The sequence below is a fragment of the Podarcis melisellensis genome, assembly GCF_964234715.1.
Source record: "Podarcis melisellensis genome assembly, chromosome: 12".
In the NCBI taxonomy this organism is placed as follows: Eukaryota; Metazoa; Chordata; class Lepidosauria; order Squamata; family Lacertidae; genus Podarcis; species Podarcis melisellensis.
Genome location: NC_138544.1, coordinates 56,891,679 through 56,910,334, shown reverse-complemented (window position 1 = coordinate 56,910,334; position 18,656 = coordinate 56,891,679). Strand labels below are relative to the sequence as shown.

Genomic DNA, 18,656 nt, shown 5'->3' with positions numbered 1-18,656 from the left:
CCTGACCTCGACTTGTGTATCTCCCCCACCACCAAGTTATGCTCAGGCAGGCAAAGACTATGCCTGCGTGCCACCCGCTTTTTCTCCTCCCACTTCAATCCTCTTCTGGTTCTGGGAGACAGTACGTCATGGTCCAGTCTACGGGCAATCGAAGTCCCGGCTGAGAACCTCAGGACCGGGGGCAAGATGGCGGGGTGGGAGCAGGAACGAGAGTCCAGAAGCCAGGGGTCCGAGGGCCAGGAAGCAGGGAGTCACAAAGTCAAGGGTCCGAGGGTCGAGAAGCAAGGAGTCACGAAGTCAAGGGTCCGAGGGTCGAGAAGCAGGGAGTCACGAAGTCAAGGGTCCGAGGGTCGAGAAGCAGGGAGTCACGAAGTCAAGGGTCCGAGGGTCGAGAAGCAGGGAGCCACAAAGTCAAGGGTCCGAGGGTCGAGAAGCAGGGAGTCACAAAGTCAAGGGTCCGAGGGTCGAGAAGCAAGGAGTCACGAAGTCAAGGATCCGAGGGTCGAGAAGCAGGGAGTCACGAAGTCAAGGGTCCGAGGGTCGAGAAGCAGGGAGTCATGAAGTCAAGGGTCCGAGGGTCGAGAAGCAGGGAGTCACGAAGTCAAGGGTCCGAGGGTCGAGAAGCAGGGAGCCACGAAGTCAAGGGTCCAAGGGTCAAGAGCAAGGAGTCACGAAGTCAAGGGTCCGAGGGTCGAGAAGCAGGGAGTCACGAAGTCAAGGGTCTGAGGGTCGAGAAGCAAGGAGTCACAAAGTCAAGGGTCTGAGGGTCGAGAAGCAGGGAGCCACGAAGTCAAGGGTCCGAGGGTCGAGAAGCAGGGAGCCACGAAGTCAAGGGTCCGAGGGTCAAGAGCAAGGAGTCACGAAGTCAAGGGTCTGAGGGTCGAGTAGCAAGGAGCCACGAAGTCAAGGGTCCGAAAATCAAAAAAACAGGGAGTCAAGGAGCTGAGGTCCGAGGAACAGGAAGCAAGGAGCCAAACACAGCAAGGCAGGAAACGTGTTGCTGTGGCAAAGAGCCGAAGGGAAATGCTGACCTTATATCCCTTCCCGGCTCTTGCCACCAGGTGCTGTGAGTTACCAATCGGCCTCACCTGTGCGGCTGCGCCTTGCCTCTCCAGAACAAACTTAGGAAGGCCCCAGTCCTGCGAAGCCCTACTGGTCACAGGGCCTGGCTCCTGCACGCACTCCTCACACAGTGGAGCAGGGGTAGCGGGTGCAGGAGGCGGCCACAACAGCTCAGCCCAACAGTATGGGTGCGTGTTTCTCTTTTTTAGCCAGCAAGAGCAGGAAGTGGAAGCCAGGCTGCGGAATAAATACACCCTGATAGACAAAAACGACTACGCAACCCTGTCTGCAGTTCAAAAGGTTGGTGTTGGTGCACTAGCACACGTGTGTATGAGAGAGGGAGGGAGGGAGGGAGAGGGAGACCGAGATCATTTGGCTGGAACCCAGAGCCAGGTTCAGCATTTGTGTTTTAATTCTTCTGTATTTGGTTCCACTTCAAGGTCCATCCCCCGGAAAACTTATGGCCCCCTACAATGAGAGGCATTGCAGCCCGGCAACATTTTGCAGGCCGCACATTCCAGATGGCTCTGTTTGTCCACATCAGAAAAACACGGTTCTCTAATAATAATAATAATAATAATAATAATAATAATAATAACAATAACAACAATAATTTATTATTTATACACCACCCACCTGGCTGAGTTTCCCTAGCCACTCTGGGCGGTTCCCAATCAAGTGTTAAAAACAGTACAGTGGTGCCTCGCAAGACGAAATTAATCCGTTCCGTGAGGCTCTTCGTCTAGCGGTTTTTTCGTCTTGCGAAGCAAGCCCATTGACAGCTTAGCGGATTAGCGCTACAGCTGTCAAGCGGCTTCCAGCGATCAGCTGTTAAGCGGCTTATCAGCGGAACAGCTGATAAGCGGCTTAGCGGCTTAAGAAAAGGGCAAAAAAAGCAAAAAAAACCCGCGGGGGAGATGCAAGATTTTTTCCGTCTTGCGAAGCAACCCCATAGGGAAATTCGTTTTGCGAAGCGCCTCCAAAACGGAAAACCCTTTCGTCTAGCGGGTTTTTCGTCTTGCGAGGCGTTCGTCTTGCGGGGCACCACTGTACAGCGTTAAATATTTAAAACTTCACTGAACAGGGCTGACGTCAGGTGTCTTTTAAAGAGAAGATAGCTACTTATTTCCTTCACATCTGAAGGGAGGGTGTTCCACAGGGCGGGTGCCACTACCGAGAAGGCCCTCTGTCTGCTTCCCTGTAGCCTCACTTCTCACAATGAGGGAACCACCAGAAGGCCCTCGGCGCTGGACCTCCGTGGCAGAACAATGGGGGTGGAGACGCTCCTTCAGGTATACAGGACCGAGGCCGTTTAGGGCTTTAAAGCTCAGCACCAACACTTTGAATTGTACTCGGAAACGTACTGGGAGCCAATGCAGATCTCTCAGGACCGGTGTTATGTGGTTCTGGCGGCCACTCCCAGTCACCAGTCTAGCTGCCGCATTCTGGATTAGTTGCAGTTTCCGGGTCACCTTCAAAGGTAGCCCCACCTAGAGTGCGTTGCAGTAGTCCAAGCAGGAGATAACCAGAGCATGCACCACTCTGGCGAGACAGTCCGCGGGCAGGGAGGGTCTTAGCCTGCGTACCAGGTGGAGCTGGTAGACAGTGTTTCCGTGTCCCAGCCAATTTCCACTCCTAACCTGCCTCCCAAATTTAAACCCATGCAATCCAATTCGACTGAATAATCCTGGTATCCTAAAACAGAGGCAGCAATGCTTCTGAAGGCCCGTTGCCGGAAACTGCAGGAGACGGTGGGCTCTCGTGCTCAGATCCTGCTTGCAAACTTCCCATAATAAGCGCCTCTCTTCTCATGTTCTGATGTCCTCAGAGTTTGGCTTGTGTGTATGTATGTACCGGTAAGTGGAATCCCAGCTGCAGATTCATAGAATCATAGAGTTGGAAGAGACCACAAGGGCCATCGAGTCCAACCCCCTGCCAAGCAGGAAACACCATCAGAGCACTCCTGACATATGGTTGTCAAGCCTCTGCTTAAAGACCTCCAAAGAAGGAGACTCCACCACACTCCTTGGCAGCAAATTCCACTGTCAAACAGCTCTTACTGTCAGGAAGTTCTTCCTAATGTTTGGGTGGAATCTTCTTTCTTGTAGTTTGGATCCATTGCTCCGTGTCCGCTTCTCTGGAGCAGCAGAAAACAACCTTTCTCCCTCCTCTATGTGACATCCTTTTATATATTTGAACATGGCTATCATATCACCCCTTAACCTCCTCTTCTCCAGGCTAAACATGCCCAGCTCCCTTAGCCGTTCCTCATAAGGCATCGTTTCCAGGCTTTTGACCATTTTGGTTGCCCTCCTCTGGACACGTTCCAGTTTGTCAGTGTCCTTCTTGAACTGTGGTGCCCAGTTCAAGAAGGACACTGACAAACTGGAACGTGATTCCAGGGGCAGAGGTTTGAAACCGCTTAACAGCCCCTCCGATCTCCACTGTCGCCAGGCAGGGCTGGTCGATGCCGAAGGCCACCTGGTTGGGGAAGTTGACGGGCAAGGATTTGGCATTGGAGTCGCTCCGTTCTCATCCAAGCCCGGCGGGAAGAAATCGAAAGCAAAGAGAGGCAAGGAGCAAGTCAGGTTGGTTCCCTCCTGTTCCCATGGTCACGCGTCTTCAGGTCGGATTTCTTAGGCTCCCGTGGGCCGTGGCAAATGTGGACCCCTGAGCGTTGCTTCTCTGCCTGCTGTAGTGGCGGGGTTGGGGGGTTGGCAGCTGGGTTGTGGACCCTCCTGTGGCCGAGAGGCAGGAGCCAGTCTGGGCAACACCAGGGCTTCTCTGTGCCCCTCATGCAGTTTAATAATAATAATCATCATCATCATCATAATAACTTATTATTTACACCCCGCCCATCTGGCTGAGTTTCCCCAGCCACTCTGGGCGGCTTCCAACAGAACACTAAAATACAATACAGTGGTACCTCGGGTTAAGTACTTAATTCGTTCCGGAGGTCCGTTCTTAACATGAAACTGTTCTTAACCTGAAGCACCACTTTAGCTAATGGGGCCTCCTGCTGCTGCTGCACCGCCGGAGCACGATTTCTGTTCTCATTCTGAAGCAAAGTTCTCAACCCGAGGTACTATTTCTGGGTTAGCAGAGTCTGTAACCTGAAGCGTATGTAACCTGAGGTAGCACTGTAACCTATGAAACATTAAAAGCTTCCCTAAACAGGGCTGCTTTCAGATGTCTTATAAAAGTTTGGCAGTTATTTTTCTCTTTGACGTCTGGTGGGAGGGTGTTCCACAAGGCTGGCGCCACCACCGAGAAGGCCCTCTGCCTGGTTCCCTGTAACTTGGCTTCTCGCAGGGAAGGGATCGCCAGAAATCCCTCGGAGCTGGACCTCAGTGTCCAGGCAGAACGATGGAGGTGGCGCAGCACACACGCTCCACGCGGCTCGTGAAAGGGAGTGCTGAACAGAGCCTGGGATGCATACAGGCTCTGCTCAGCGCTCCCTTTAAAGAATATTTTTTTCCTTGCTTTCCCCCTCTAAAAACTAGGTGCATCTTATGGTCAGGTGCGTCTTATGGAGCGAAAAATACGGGAATATGCCCCCTTTCAGAGGCACCAAAGGCCCCCATAGGGCCGGAAAGCTCTTGCAGGATTTTTGATCTCTTCATCACCGGTTTTCCCCTTAGCCAGCTTTGGGTGGTGCCCCAAACTAGAACTGAGCACCTTCCAGTTTTGCTGAGGAAGGGTCAGGTCATGGCCTCAGTGGAGCTCAAGCTCAGCACTGGATCCGGCCATAAAATGTTGCCCTCTGCTTCTTTCGCAGTCCCACTCTGAAGAAGGAAGGCCTGGCGAGTCCTCTTTCTGGGAAGGATCTGGAGACCCTTTCCCCGTCCCGCAGCCAGGTAGGGGCAGTCACCAAGGACCCGGAGGCAAGGGAGGGCTTGATCCGCGAGCAGGACGCCGTCAGCTTCGAGACCCATCGTTCTGACTCCGCGCCAAGAGAGGAGCCCAGCACGAGGCCCAGGTTGGTTCTTTGCCTCTTAGGGAGAACCTTAGCCCTGTCTGTAGCCGAGTAGGGTGCTGTTCCAAAAACTGATGGTGGGGGGTGACTCGTTCTCTGCGCCTGCATGCACACACCATTTTTATAGTTCAAATTCACTCAAAGCCAGATCAAGGGGAGCAATAGTACTGCTCTAGGCTGCATCGGTCAGACCCCACCTGCAGTCCTGTGTCCAGTACTGGGCACTCCAGTTTCAGAAATCTCTGGGTGCCACCATTTAAGGAGGATACTGACAAGGTGGGACGTGTGCAGAGGGTGACCGAGATGATTAGGGGTCTGGAAACCAAGCCTTCTGAGGAATGGTTGAAGGAGTTGGGTATGTTTAGCCTGGAAAAGAGGAGACTGGTAGGAGATAGGAGAGCCATCTTCAAATATCTTAAGGCAGTGATGGCCAAACTTGGCCCTCCAGCTGTTTTGGGACTACAATTCCCATCTGTGCTGGGCCCGGGGGTTAACCCGAGCCACATGGTCCAGGTCCGGTCCCGAATCCAAGGATTCCGCGAGGAGTCAGTCCAACATGGCCAAACCTGGCAAGGTCAGGCACAAGGTCTTAGGCAGGTTCCAGCAAGCAGCAATGTTGCTCCCACAACCTGGGACGGAGTCCGGCAGCCTTTTATCTCTGATGGGTAACGGCCGGTCCTGATCCCCCAGCAACTCACCTCTGTCTCGCCCGAAGGCGAGCACTCCTCCTGCGAGTACTCAGGTCTCTCCTTCTCTCGGACCTCAGTCTCTGTAGCTTGGGAGACGTCGGTGGGTTACTAGACCCAGGGGCCACCTCAGCCTCCCCCGACCCAACCGGTAGTGGAGCAGCTGTAAGTGATGGCCCAGCTGGAGGTAACAAGGTAATCCCCGCATCTGGAGCCAGGGCAGGATGAGGCCCCTGACTCGGCTCAGCTGGTGTTTGTTGCAGGGGAACCTGTGCAGACTGGGGCTCTTCAGAATCAGGCCCCGGACTTGGTTCAGATGATGCCTGAGGCAAAGGATCCGGTGCAGACTGAGTCTCCTCTGGTTCCGAGTCCGAGCCTGAGTCCCAGGCCATCACACCATCATCCCTGACCACTGGTCCTGTTAGCTAGGCTTGATGGGAGTTGTAGTCCCAATACAGCTGGAGGGCCAAGTTTGGCCATCACCATCTTCAGGGATGTCACATGGAAGAGGGAGCGAGCTTGTTTTCTCCTGCTGTGGGGGGTAGGACTCGAACCCGTGGCTTCAAGTTCCAAGGAAGGAGATTCCGACACAACACCAGCAAGAACTTTCTCATAGTAAGGGCAGTTCAATAGTGGGACCGACTTCCGCAGGAGGTTGTGGACTCTCCTTCACTTTTAAACATAGGTTGGAAGGCCATCTGTCATTGATGCTTTAGTTGATTCCAGCATTTTAGGGGCTTCGACAAGATATTGATAATAATAATAATAATAATAATAATAATAATAATAATAATAATACTTTTTTATTTATACTCCGCCCCTCTGGCTGGGTTTCCCCAGCCACTCTGGGGAGTTTCCAGTACAATATTAAAATACAATAACCTATTAAACATTAAAAACTTCCCTAAACAGGGCTGCCTTCAGATGTCTTCTAAAAGTCTGGTAGTTGTTTTTTTCTTTGACATCTGGTGGGAGGGCGTTCCACAGGGCGGGTGCCACCACTGAGAAGGCCCTCTGCCTGGTTCTCTGTAACTTGGCTTCTCACAGGGAGGGAACCGCCAGAAGGGCCTCAGAGCTGGACCTCAGTGTCCGGGTAGAACGATGGGGGTGGAGACGCCCCTTCAGGCTGAGGCCGTTTAGGGCTTTAAAGGACAGCACCAACACTTTGAATTGTGCTTGGAAACGTACTGGGAGCCAATGTAGGTCTTTCAAGACCAGTGTTATGTGGTCTCAGTGGCTGCTCCCAGTCACCAGTCTGGCTGCCGCATTCTGGATTAGTCGTAATTTCCAGGTCACCTTCAAAGGTAGCCCCACGTAGAGCTCATTGCAGAGACTCTTAGTCTCCCGTTCCAACTCTATGATTCTGACTCAGACGGACTCTTATGTGGCTTATCGCCAGTCTCCAAGCTCAGCCTTTCCCCTCCCTGTGCCCTGAAGGGTTTATTTTCCTCCTAGCTCTGTAGCGACTCCTCACAGAATGTCCCAAATAGTCAACACGCACAAACATACACACATACCACCTCTGGCTTGGAATAGCTGGGGTTTTTTTTTAATTGTCCTTCTCTTCTTGTCTTGACGTTTTCATCCCCCAAAAAGTTTTTGATTGAAATGAGGCTGCATTCTAACATTTAATGTTGTATTTTAATCTTGTTTTTATGTTGTATCTTAATCAGTTTGTTTTTATATCGGGTGTTAGCCACCCTGAGCCTGGTCTTAGCTGGGTATAAATAAAAATTATTATTATTATTATTATTATTATTATTATTTGGAAACAGTTCCCCACCTGCAAAGACAGCAGCCTTTGAGGAGTTCAAGAACGAGCGCGGCAGCGAAATCAACCGGATATTCAAGGAGAACAAAGCCATCCTGAATGACCGCAAGGGCAAAATGAACGAGGTCGCCCAGAGAATCAACGTGCTCAAAACGGAGATGGACAACATCAAGCAGGCACTGGACGCCCAGAAAGCTGAACGCGATCAGCAGGGTGAGCCGGGCCTGGGCTGCGTCAGAGATCTATCTTACGAGTTGGAAGGGACCCGAGGGTCATCTAGTCCAACCCTGAAAGCGGGAGAGACTCATGTTAAAGTTGGGGCGGGGAGAGATGCTGTGCCATGCCTGGCAACTAGGGAGCGGAAAGGAATTCGATTTGCTTTGCGTTTAAACGAGAACCTGCCTAAACGCTTTCAGAAGCAGTTTAAGAAGTTCTCCAAAATTCATTTCTCCAGATCCTGCAGTGCAGTCCTCCCAACAAATTACAAATCCAGGGTATTACATTAAGGGCAATCGCTTGAAGAAATGTGTTTGTCGAAACCGCACACCACGATGTGTTCATTAGGAAAAATCACCCCTAACACAGTGAATTTTTAAGTGGATTTTTTAAAAATCACAAGTTGTTGCGGAAATTTTGGAGATGAGAGACTCATTTCCAAGTACCGTATTTTTCGCTCTATAAGATTCACCAGACCACAAGACGCACCTAGTTTTTGGAGGAGGAAAACAAGAAAAAAAATATTCTGAATCTCAGAAGCCAGAACAGCAAGAGGGATCGCTGCGCAGAGAAAGCAGCAATCCCTCTCACTGTTCTGGCTTCTGGGATAGCTGCACAGCCTGCATTCGCTCCATAAGACGCACACACATTTCCCCTTACTTTTTAGGAGGGAAAAAGTGAGTCTTATAGAGCAAAAAATACGGTATGTAATTTAGCTCCAGGTGCCCTTGAACCTCCTCCCTCTCCCCACCTTGGTGTGGCAGATAAAAATGCAGCTTTAATTGCCTCTGGCCAGGCACTTAAATAGATTCTTAGCCCAACAGGAAGAGGCTCTTCGCCACATTTATGTATCTTTTGTTCAGTGTTCAGAATTCATTCTGAGGTGCATTTTTCAGCCCTCCTTTCTCTCTAGCCGAGCACATCTGGGAATGGCCTTTTGACATTTTTGTCTTTTCCCTCTGTGTGGAAGCGTTTTTGCTAGTCACCCTGACCTGAGTCTTCCTCCTTTTCATTCTCTATTTCCTCCTCCACCTCCTAGCTCTGGAGAAAGGTAAGGCAGAACAACAACAACAACAACAACAACAACAACAACAATAATAATAATAATAAATTTTATTTATATCCCGCCCTCCCCAGCCGAAGCCAGGCTCAGGGCGGCTAACAACAATCAAATATCAAACAGTCAAATAATCACACATTCTAAAACTATTTCATTATAAAATTAATTAAAATCAAATTAATGGCAACCGATTAAGCAAAATTCTGTGCAGGTTGCCAGAGGAGGGAGTCAGGCTGCGCCCCGACCAAAGGCCTGGTGGAACAACTCTGTCTTGCAGGCCCTGCGGAAAGATGTCAAGTCCCACAGGGCCCTAGTCTCTTGTGACAGAGCGTTCCACCAGATCGGGGCCACAGCCGAAAAGGCCCTGGCTCTAGTTGAGGCCAGCCTAACCTCTCTGAGGCCTGGGACCTTCAGGATGTTATTATTTGCAGACCGTAGGTTTCTCTGTGGGGCATACCAGGAGAGGCGGTCCCGTAGGTACAAGGGTCCTAGGCCGTATAGGGCTTTAAAGGTTGAAACCAGCACCTTGAACCTGATCCTGTACTCCACCGGGAGCCAGTGCAGCTGGTATAGCACTGGATGAATGTGATCTCGCAGCAAAGACCCCGTAAGGAGTCTCACCGCGGCAATCGGTCCATTTCCCTGAGGCATCCTCCCATAAACAACAATGATATTTGGAATGAGTTTACACAGAATATATGAGGTTATTGACAATTATGTGTGTGTTAGGACAGTTAGAATAGGAAACCGTAGTTTTGATGCCCAAATTGTTACACAGCGAGACATCTGTGTATTAATATGTGGTAATGTAACAGTATTTCCCCCCCCCCCATTCTCACTTTCTTTCTTTCTTTCTTTTTTCTCATTCTTATCTTTGTATAAATGAAATTACTCAAATAAAATGTTAATCAAAAAAAACCCCATCTGTTTTTATCTTTTTTAAAAAATTCATTTTTATTAAGTTTTCCACTTTAACAATCCAATCCAATCACATCAAATATTCCAAATTATACATATACATATCAAATAAATCCCAATATTCTGCCAAATGATAATTTTTTTAAATAGGACTTCCCATGCTTCAAGTTCAGAGGGTTCTGATCATCTCATATCCAGTGGTTCCTCTAATTCTTCCTGTTGTTAACCTTCCTTCTTTCACGGCCTCTGAGTTGTTCCCATACGTGAGTTGAAACAAATAATGGTGGATTTTATTTCTCTGATTCCCCTCTATAAGTTTGCAGCATCTCCTCACCTGCTGGTGTGTCTGCCAAATCAATCCAAAGGTCGTTTCGCTGCTGGCAGCCGCCATCTTCACTCGGTTTGTTTTTATCGCCCATCTCCTTCAGAGCAGGCGAGTGGGTGGTGAGGAGAGAGGCCACTGGTGAAGTTTATACTGGTTTCCAGTTTCACCAGCATTGATGAAACTGGCAGGGCTTTCCCCAGACTTCTTGCTTTCATTGAAGAGCAGGTGGAGGACAGTAAAAGAAATGGAGTCGGCACAGGCAGAACTAATGCAGGACATCATATATGCTGCCTGACTGCCGCCAACCACATCATGCTAGGATTGTACCCAAGTCATTGTGGGCCAGCCTCTTGGGTAGGCCCATGTGACCCCCTTGTTGTTGTTGTTGTTGTTGTTTTAATTATTTAATCATTTTTCCAACACAAACAGCGACCACAAAAAACACATACAACCAAAACCACAATAACACTAAGAACACAATTTAACAATTCAGATTTGAGTACTGATATACCTATAACTCGACCTTTTAAACAATATTTCCCCACCTCTTCTCCCCCTGCTTCCCACCACTTTCTGACTTATCTCTTAAGTAATCCTTCCAGATTTCTTCATATTTATCCATTCTTAATTGGCGTCGATATGCAATTCGTTCATATGTAGCTAATCTGTCCATATCAATCCATGTGCTCAATGGGATCTTTTTGCGGCTCTTCCAATTCATCAGAACAAGTTTTTTTGCTTCTAATATGGCACGGTACATCCATTTTTTTTGACCCCTTGTAATCTCCCACGTTTCCGGTATATAATTCAGAATTAAATTCAAACCCCCTAAATAACATTTTTAAAAAATTACTCCTGCTATGTATATCCTCACCTCGCACCAAAATGATCTTATCATCGGGCAGCCACTCATCATATGTACTAAGTTTGCATTTTTACTTCCACATCTCCAGCAGTTGTCTGCATTTGTTATTTTCTTCTGGTAAAGTTTTGCTGGCGTCCAATGGACTCTGAGTATTATTTTCTGCTGAATAAGTCTTAGTCTTAGATCTATAGAAGCTATTTCTGTTGATTTTATACATGACTCCCATATATCACTTGTTACCTGCACCCCCAACTCATATTCTAAATCTTGTTGTGACATTTCCCACTTCAAAAACATCAGCTCAGGAGATGTGCTGATGCGCATTAACTAAACCAAGAGATTTCCAGGCGATTGCTAAATTGCTTGCAAGCTCACAAGCGATTTCAGCTCCTCTGTACGCCCCGAGATGGACGGCATTGTGGTTTTGAGGTGCACTCCCAACCCGTAAAACTTTGTTCTGTTCTTGGACCCTCCAGGAGAATACCAGAGCGAGGACGGACAAATCATTATTGACGAAGAGGAGTTCATGTTGATTATGAAGATGAAGGACCTGAAGAAACAGTACCGGGTGGATTACGAGGAGCTACGGAACCTCAGGTCGGAGGTCCAGTATTGCCAGCACCTGGTGGACCAGTGCCGCAACAGGCTGGTCTCAGGTACTGCCGGTGGGCAAAGGGCCTGGCATGAGCTTTCTAGCCCGGCATGCGCTGAGCATGCGCTAAGCCTTAGCACATGGCCTGCGTTGGTCTTGTTGGGCAGAAGTACAGGAAATCCATATGTTGTTGGTCTCATAGCAGGCTTCCTCAGGTAAAAATAACGTATTTTTTGCTCTATAAGACTCACTTTTTCCCTCCTAAAAAGTAAGGGGAAATGTGTGTGCGTCTTATGGAGCGAATGCAGGCTGCGCAGCTATCCCAGAAGCCAGAACAGCAAGAGGGATTTACTGCTTTCACTGTGCAGCGATCCCTCTTGCTGTTCTGGCTTCTGAGATTCAGAATATTTTTTTCCTTGTTTTCCTCCTCCAAAAACTAGGTGCGTCTTGTGGTCTGGTGCGTCTTATAGAGCGAAAAATACGGTAGCTGGAACAACCAGAAGGTTTTAGCTGGTTGGAGGGCGGCGTTCAGCACCCCCAAGCATCTTCAGAGGCTTGGAATAAGGCAGAGACAGAGGACCCCAAAGCAGAAGGGCCTGAAAATACTCTGGGGGAATAGATGAAATGTTCCAGATTCTTGAAAGAAATTATGATAGCAAGAGGCTGAAATTAGAACCACGGTGGCCTTAGTATGCACAGGTCCCACTTACTGAACACAATGCATTCCCAAGAAATCATTTGTTAGGAGAGTGTTCGCACAACAAGTCCACAATTTCCATTATTTCCTAAGGGGACATTTCTAATGTGGAATTTGTCCACTCCCTCACTCCATGGTTTCTTCCTGAAATCACTGTAGCCTATCAGTAAAAGAGAGGCAAAATTTAAAAACTGATTTGCCTGACCTCCCCGCCCTCGTTTTTCAGATTTTTTCTACTCTTCGATTTATCTGCCCTTATTCCCAGTATGTTTCCGAGCACAATTCAAAGTGTTGGTGCTGACCTTTAAAGCCCTAAACTGCCTCAGTCCTGTATACCTGAAGGAGTATCTCCACCCCCATCGTTCAGCCCGGACACTGAGGTCCAGCGCCAAGGGCCTTCTGGCAGTTCCCTCCCTGCGAGAAGCAAGTTTACAGGGAACCAGGCAGAAGGCCTTCTCGGTGGTGGCACCGCCCTGTGGAACACCCTCCCACCAGATGTCAAAGAGAAAAACAACTACCAGACTTTTAGAAGACATCTAAAGCCAGCCCTGTTTAGGGAAGCTTTTAATGTTTAATAGGTTATTGTATTTTAATATTCTGTTGGAAGCCGCCCAGCGTGGCTGGGGAAATCCAGCCAGATGGGCAGGGTATAAATAATAAATTATTATTATTAAATTATTCCTGCTTTCTGCGTGAAAGTGGCTGCCACTGACCAGCAAAGCACAAAAAAGGAAGTCGACTGTTTAGATAAGTGAATCTACAGAGCGTAGTGAGGTTTGGGTGTAATTATTTAAGTGCAGATGAGTGAATTTTCAGATAACAAGCATGCGGATGGTGTGACCTTCGTGTTTTGACTGATGGTTACAGACAGGCAAAATGGACTTGGTTGTTCAAATGCGATTTGAAAAATACACAAAGAAAAACAAAATACATGCAATATACATGATATAGGAGGTAACTGACCATATGACCACCTCCTTTCAGAATTCGAAATCTGGTACAACGAGTCCTTCCTCATCCCAGAGGAGGTCCAGGAAGCCTTAAGGCCTGGGGGAGCCATAAGGCTGGGCATGATCCCAATTAACAGAGTCCTAACTCTGGTAAGTAAAGCCGAGACGCATACCTTGGCCTTCCTCGCCCTGTTTCACTCATCAGCTGCTAAGCGCTAATCAGCTGTTGGCACCCAAGAGCTGATCCACACTGGCAACTGCCAAGTTGTTGCTGCCCCAGAAAACCCCCGATATCTCTTGCAAGAATCCCTGTGCCCTTCAGAGGAGGGGGAGAAAAGGGATGTGTTTGTGTGTGTGCCACACGATGCACAGTGCAAGATTCATTGAAGGGAAGATGACCCTTCCTATCTTCTGAAGGACACACCATGATTTATAAGAGCGGAAAGGGAGGTCTTTCCCAATTCCTCCCTCCACAACACACTGCTTGGTGTTGCAATGATACCATACGATAATCTTTATTGTCATTGTCCCACACAGAACAACAAAATTGGAAAAAACCTACATCAGACATTCAAAAACCAACAAGGCTGCTATCCCAGCCTGGTTAGCCCCCTAAAAACTCTGATACCCCATAATTAAATACAATATACTTCCACAGAGACTACCTTAAAGGTAAAGGGACCCCTGACCATTAGGTCCAGTCGTGGCCGACTCTGTGGTTGCAGCACTCATCTCGCTTTACTGGCTGAGGGAGCCGGCGTACAGCTTCCGGGTCATGTGTCCAGCAGGACTAAGCCGCAAACCAGAGCAGCGCATGGCAAACCAGAGCAGCGCACGGAAACGCTGTTTACCTTCCCGCCGGAGTGGTACCTATTTATCTACTTGCACTTTGACGTGCTTTTGAACTGCTAGGTTGGCAGGAGCAGGGACCAGGCAACGGGAGCTCACTCGTCTTGGGGATTCGAACCGCCGACCTTCTGATTGGCAAGTCCTAGGCTCTGTAGTTTAACCCACAGCGCCACCCACGTCCCTACCTTACACTGCATTTAAAACCAAAATCGCATTTGGATAGAAACTGTTTCTCAGGCGGCTAGTCTTAGTCTGCTCAAGCTGCTGAGGGCTCCCTGCATCTCTTTGACCATGCCTTCTCCTCCTCTGGAGGTAGAGATATTTGGCGCATGCATCAGCCAGGTAGACCGGCTTTACTTCCCACTTCTCCCCTGGTGAGGCAGGGCACCGTTTTGTGGTGTGTCCCCCCCTCCCAGTGCCAAAATGTCTCAGGCCGGCCCTGCTTCCCATCATTTGGTAGGTCAAATTTGCTGTGTGCCCTACTATTTTATTCCTGGCTTTTGCATTCCTCTCTCCTCGTCCTTCTAGGATGAAGACGAACAGGAGAGGTTTGAGCGGATGCAGCAGGAAGTGCTGCCGTTCTGCCCGGATTCTGTCTCCTTCTACAATGCCAAAGCAAAGGTGGACCGGAAGGTAAAACTGTGAACCTCTAGGTTCCTTTGGTTCTGTATCAGATGCTAAAAGGAATCAGGAGATGGCCGTGGCGTAGCGTGGGGGGTGCAGGGGGGGCCGGGCACAACATCTGGGGGTTAGGGTTAGGGGGCGCAAATCCACGGGTTAGGGGGCGCAAATCCACGGGTTAGGGAGCGCAAATTACTTGCCTTGCCCCGGGTGCTGACAACCCACGCTACGCCACTGCAGGAGATGGCCGTGATCTTTTTAGCTCCTCTTTTTGAGTTTTCCAGAGGCATCTAACTGGGGCTAATATTTTACAATGTCACGGTCCAGTTCACGGGCGATCGAAGTCCCAGCAGGGGACGTCAGGACCGGGGGCAAGATGGCGGGGTGGGAGCAGGAACGGGGGTCCAGAAGCCAGGAGTCGGGAAGCCTAGAGTCCAAGGGTCAGAAAACAAGGAGTCAAGAAGTCAAGGGTCCGAGGATCAAGAAGCAAGGAGTCACAAAGTCAGGGGTCTGAGGATCAAGAGTCAAGGAGTCAAGAAGTCAGGGGTCCAGGGATCAAGAAGCAAGAAGTCAAGGGTCCGAGGATTAAGACGCAGGGAGTCAAGAAGCCGAGGTTTAAGGATCAGGAAGCAAGAAGCCAAATGCAGCAAGGCAGGGAGCGTGTTGCTGTGGCAAAGAGCCAAAGGGAAATGCTGACCTTATATCCCTTCCTGGCTCTTGCCACCAGGTGCTGTGAGTTACCTGTGAGGCCGCGCCTTGCCTCTTCAGAACAAACTTAGGAAGGCCCCAGTCCTGCAAAGTCCTATCGGTCACAGGGCCTGGCTCCTGCAGGCAAACCTGACATACAACAGGTGGACATTATCCTCCCATTAATGCCCTATAACAGATCAAAGTTGGTGCCTGCGTTGATCTTACGGAAGTAAAATCAACAAAACGATGTCTCTTATTAGACCCGAGCAGGAGTAGAAAGGCATTTAAAGGTTTCATATTTCGCAGAACCTTTTGCCCCACAAATAACAAGCAACTGGTGTGTAAAAAGGTGGGACAGGTTCTTGGATGTTCATTTTCGGTCTCATCCGGTTGCGCAAACAAAAGCTGATCAGTCGCTGCTGGTTAGAATCCAGAGGGCGGGATGTTGCTGCTGGCTCTCAGCTTGCAAAACTGAGATCTGTCCCAGTCTGTGATGGCCTGGGGCTCGGGCTCGGAACCAGAAGAGTCTCAGTCTGCACCAGATCCTTTGCCTCAGGTGGCATCTGAACCTAGTCTGGGGCCTGATTCTGAAGAGCCCCAGTCTGCACAGGTTCCCCTGCAACAAACACCAGCTGGGCCGAGTCAGGGGCCTGAGCCTGCCCTGGCTCCAGATCCTCACCTCGTTGCCTCCAGCTGGGCCATCACTTACAGCTGCTCCACTACCGGTTGGGTCAGGAAAGGCTGAGGCGGCCTCTGGGTCTAGTAACTCACCGACGTCTCCCGAGCTGCAGAGACTAAGGTCTGAGAGAAGGAGAGACCTGAGTACAGTGGTACCTGGGGTTACATACGCTTCAGGTTACAGACTCCACTAACCCAGAAATAGTACCTCGGGTTAAGAACTTTGCTTCAGGATGAGAACAGAAATCGTGCTTTGGCGGCGTGGCAGCAGCAGGAGGCCCCATTAGCTAAAGTGGTGCTTCAGGTTAAGAACATTTTCAGGTTAAGAACAGACCTCCGGAACGAATTAAGTACTTAACCCGAGGTACCACTGTACTCGCAGGAGGAGGGCTCGCCTTCGGGCGAAACAGGGAGGTGAGTCACCAGGGGATCAGGACCGGCCGCTATCCCGACAGAGATAAAAGGCTGTTGGACCCCGTTCCAGGTTGCGGGAGCAACATTGCTGTGTGCTAGATCCTGTACCTGTCCTTGCCTGGTTTCCTGCCTCGTGTCCTGCCTTGGCCCTGTCGGACTGACTCCCAGCAGAATCTTCGGATTCTGGTCTGGTCCTGGACCGCGTTTCAGGGGTTACACCCGGGCCCAGCACAATAATTCCAGCAGGATGTAAACATGGCACAGGCCTCTCCCCTCGTTCACCTGAAACATGGCCCATCGAAAGTGCCAAGCACTTTGCTAGAATACTAAGCAGACAAACCATAGAGTGCAACCGCTTCTAGACATGATTACTGGACAATTGAACCTGCAATAATTCTGTCATACGCAACACGGCAGCTTAATTGGCAGCCTTTTGCCTGCAGAAATAGGCCAGGATGAGACCAAAAATGGACGCAGAGGAGCTTGTTCTGCACTTCAGCACTCTATAAATACTCACTTGGTCTCATGGAAGAGGCCTGAAAAAAGGTTGTGCTTGTTTGAACTATTGGTTTGAATCTATTTTTGCAATTTACGTCAAGGTTAGGGGTGGGGGATGTTTGAGTATTAAAAGGGATGGGGAGAAAAGGCCTAGGAGAAACAGAGTGGGATTTTGAGCACCGAGCACCCCATCCAAAATTACCGTAAGCCTCCCAGGCCTTGACAAGAAACCTTCTATAACCCCACATGGGCTGGAGGCTTAAATAGATTTTGTTTTAACTGAAAGCCAAGATTATCAGGGCTCTGAAAAGCCACTTCTGGTTGGAAAGATCTTAAAGGTAAAGGGACCCCTGACCATTAGGTCCAGTCATGGCCGACTTTGGGGTTGCGGCGCTCATCTCGCTTTACTGGCCGAGGGAGCCGGCGTACAGCTTCCGGGTCATGTGGCCAGCATGACTAAGCCGCTTCTGGCGGACCAGAGCAGTGCATGGAAATGTCGTTTACCTTCCCGCTGGAGCGGTACCTATTTATCCACTTGCACTCTGACGTGCTTTCGAACTGCTAGGTTGGCAGGAGCAGGGACCGAGCAACGGGAGCTCACTCCGTTGCGGGGATTCGAACCGACAACCTTCTGATCGGCAACCTTCTGACCTAGGCTCTGTGGTTTAACCCACAGCTCCATCTTGCATCCCTCTTATTTCAAGACATCTTTTTTTTTTGCACACACCCCCCAAGAATGCCAGGAATAACAGCCCTGTCTCTTTCTGTTTGAAAGCACAAATACGCTGGAGCCATGTCTACCCTTGAGCAAATGCGGAAGAAGCCCGGATCCGTCCAAGCAGCGGTGAAGAACAAGCCCCCTTCCGTCCTCAGCATCGTGTAGCAGAGCCAGAACGCGCCGGGTCTTATTTCTTACAGGTGGAACTAAAGAAATGGACTTCTGAGCGCATCAAAATATGTTTTGTTTTCAGAATAGGCAGAGAGTATAACAGACGTCTAGGGAATCTACATTGTTAATAACACTTGTACATTTCACCAAATGGTATTCACAGAGATTTTTTTTTTCTTTGCATCAGGGATAGGGAACCTCAAGGCCATGGGCAGAACATAGGGCAGAACATAGCCCTCCAGGCCTCACTACCACCCCACTATTCTCTCCAGCCCACACCCCTCACTGGTCCTGCTTTGCACCCTCATTGAGTATTCCTGTTATGAACTCTGGCTTTTCTGGATGGAGATTGGTGTGTGAGTGTCATTGTTAGAAACTGAGATATGAAAGCTAGGAGCTAAACAGCATATTAAACCTAGGTTATGCGCACAACATCGGAATGTCTAGGCGCACTTTTTATAACAAGAATACAAAGATGAAAATGAATGAACTGCAGCTAAAAACCTTATGTTCATTTTTCATGTGGTCTAGTCTGAAGACTTCAAAAAACAGCCATGCCTCCCCCACTCATATTCTTAAGAGGGTCCCTTCTGCAGTCTTCAGAGAGTGGTTAGAAGTGGAGGCAGAAAAAGGTCCCCCTTTCCTTCCACTCTGAACAGGCCCTGGATTTTCCCTACACCCCCTTTCCTTCATATAAATGTATCTTGTTGGCGCCACAATTAACACATTAAATGCCTACACAACTGATGGCAAAGATACCCAGCTTGAGTGTCCAGTTTGCAAACCTAGGTCTTCTTCAATGATCCCACTTCAAATTTTGTTTTGATTTTAAGCATCACTGTGAGTCGGAGGTAGATAACACTTTAACATGCACTACTGTGCTTGCTCTGCAAGAGGTC

The 18,656-nt window shown here is 49.2% G+C and overlaps 1 protein-coding gene across 2 annotated transcripts in view; it reads left to right on the top strand.

The window, feature by feature from the left end:
- The window catches only part of KIF9 (kinesin family member 9), a 42,156-nt gene extending 24,344 nt beyond the window's left edge, over positions 1 to 17,812 (top strand). For both annotated transcript variants that reach the window (XM_081931665.1, XM_081931664.1), the window contains 8 exons: positions 1,272 to 1,362; positions 3,517 to 3,650; positions 4,841 to 5,041; positions 7,500 to 7,708; positions 11,356 to 11,535; positions 13,153 to 13,268; positions 14,496 to 14,600; positions 17,644 to 17,812. In XM_081931665.1, coding sequence (XP_081787791.1) covers positions 1,272 to 1,362; positions 3,517 to 3,650; positions 4,841 to 5,041; positions 7,500 to 7,708; positions 11,356 to 11,535; positions 13,153 to 13,268; positions 14,496 to 14,600; positions 17,644 to 17,751 — 1,144 coding nt within the window. In that variant the 3' untranslated portion in view covers positions 17,752 to 17,812. The remainder of the gene's footprint in view (positions 1 to 1,271; positions 1,363 to 3,516; positions 3,651 to 4,840; positions 5,042 to 7,499; positions 7,709 to 11,355; positions 11,536 to 13,152; positions 13,269 to 14,495; positions 14,601 to 17,643) is intronic.
- Positions 17,813 to 18,656: the final 844 nt, after the last annotated feature.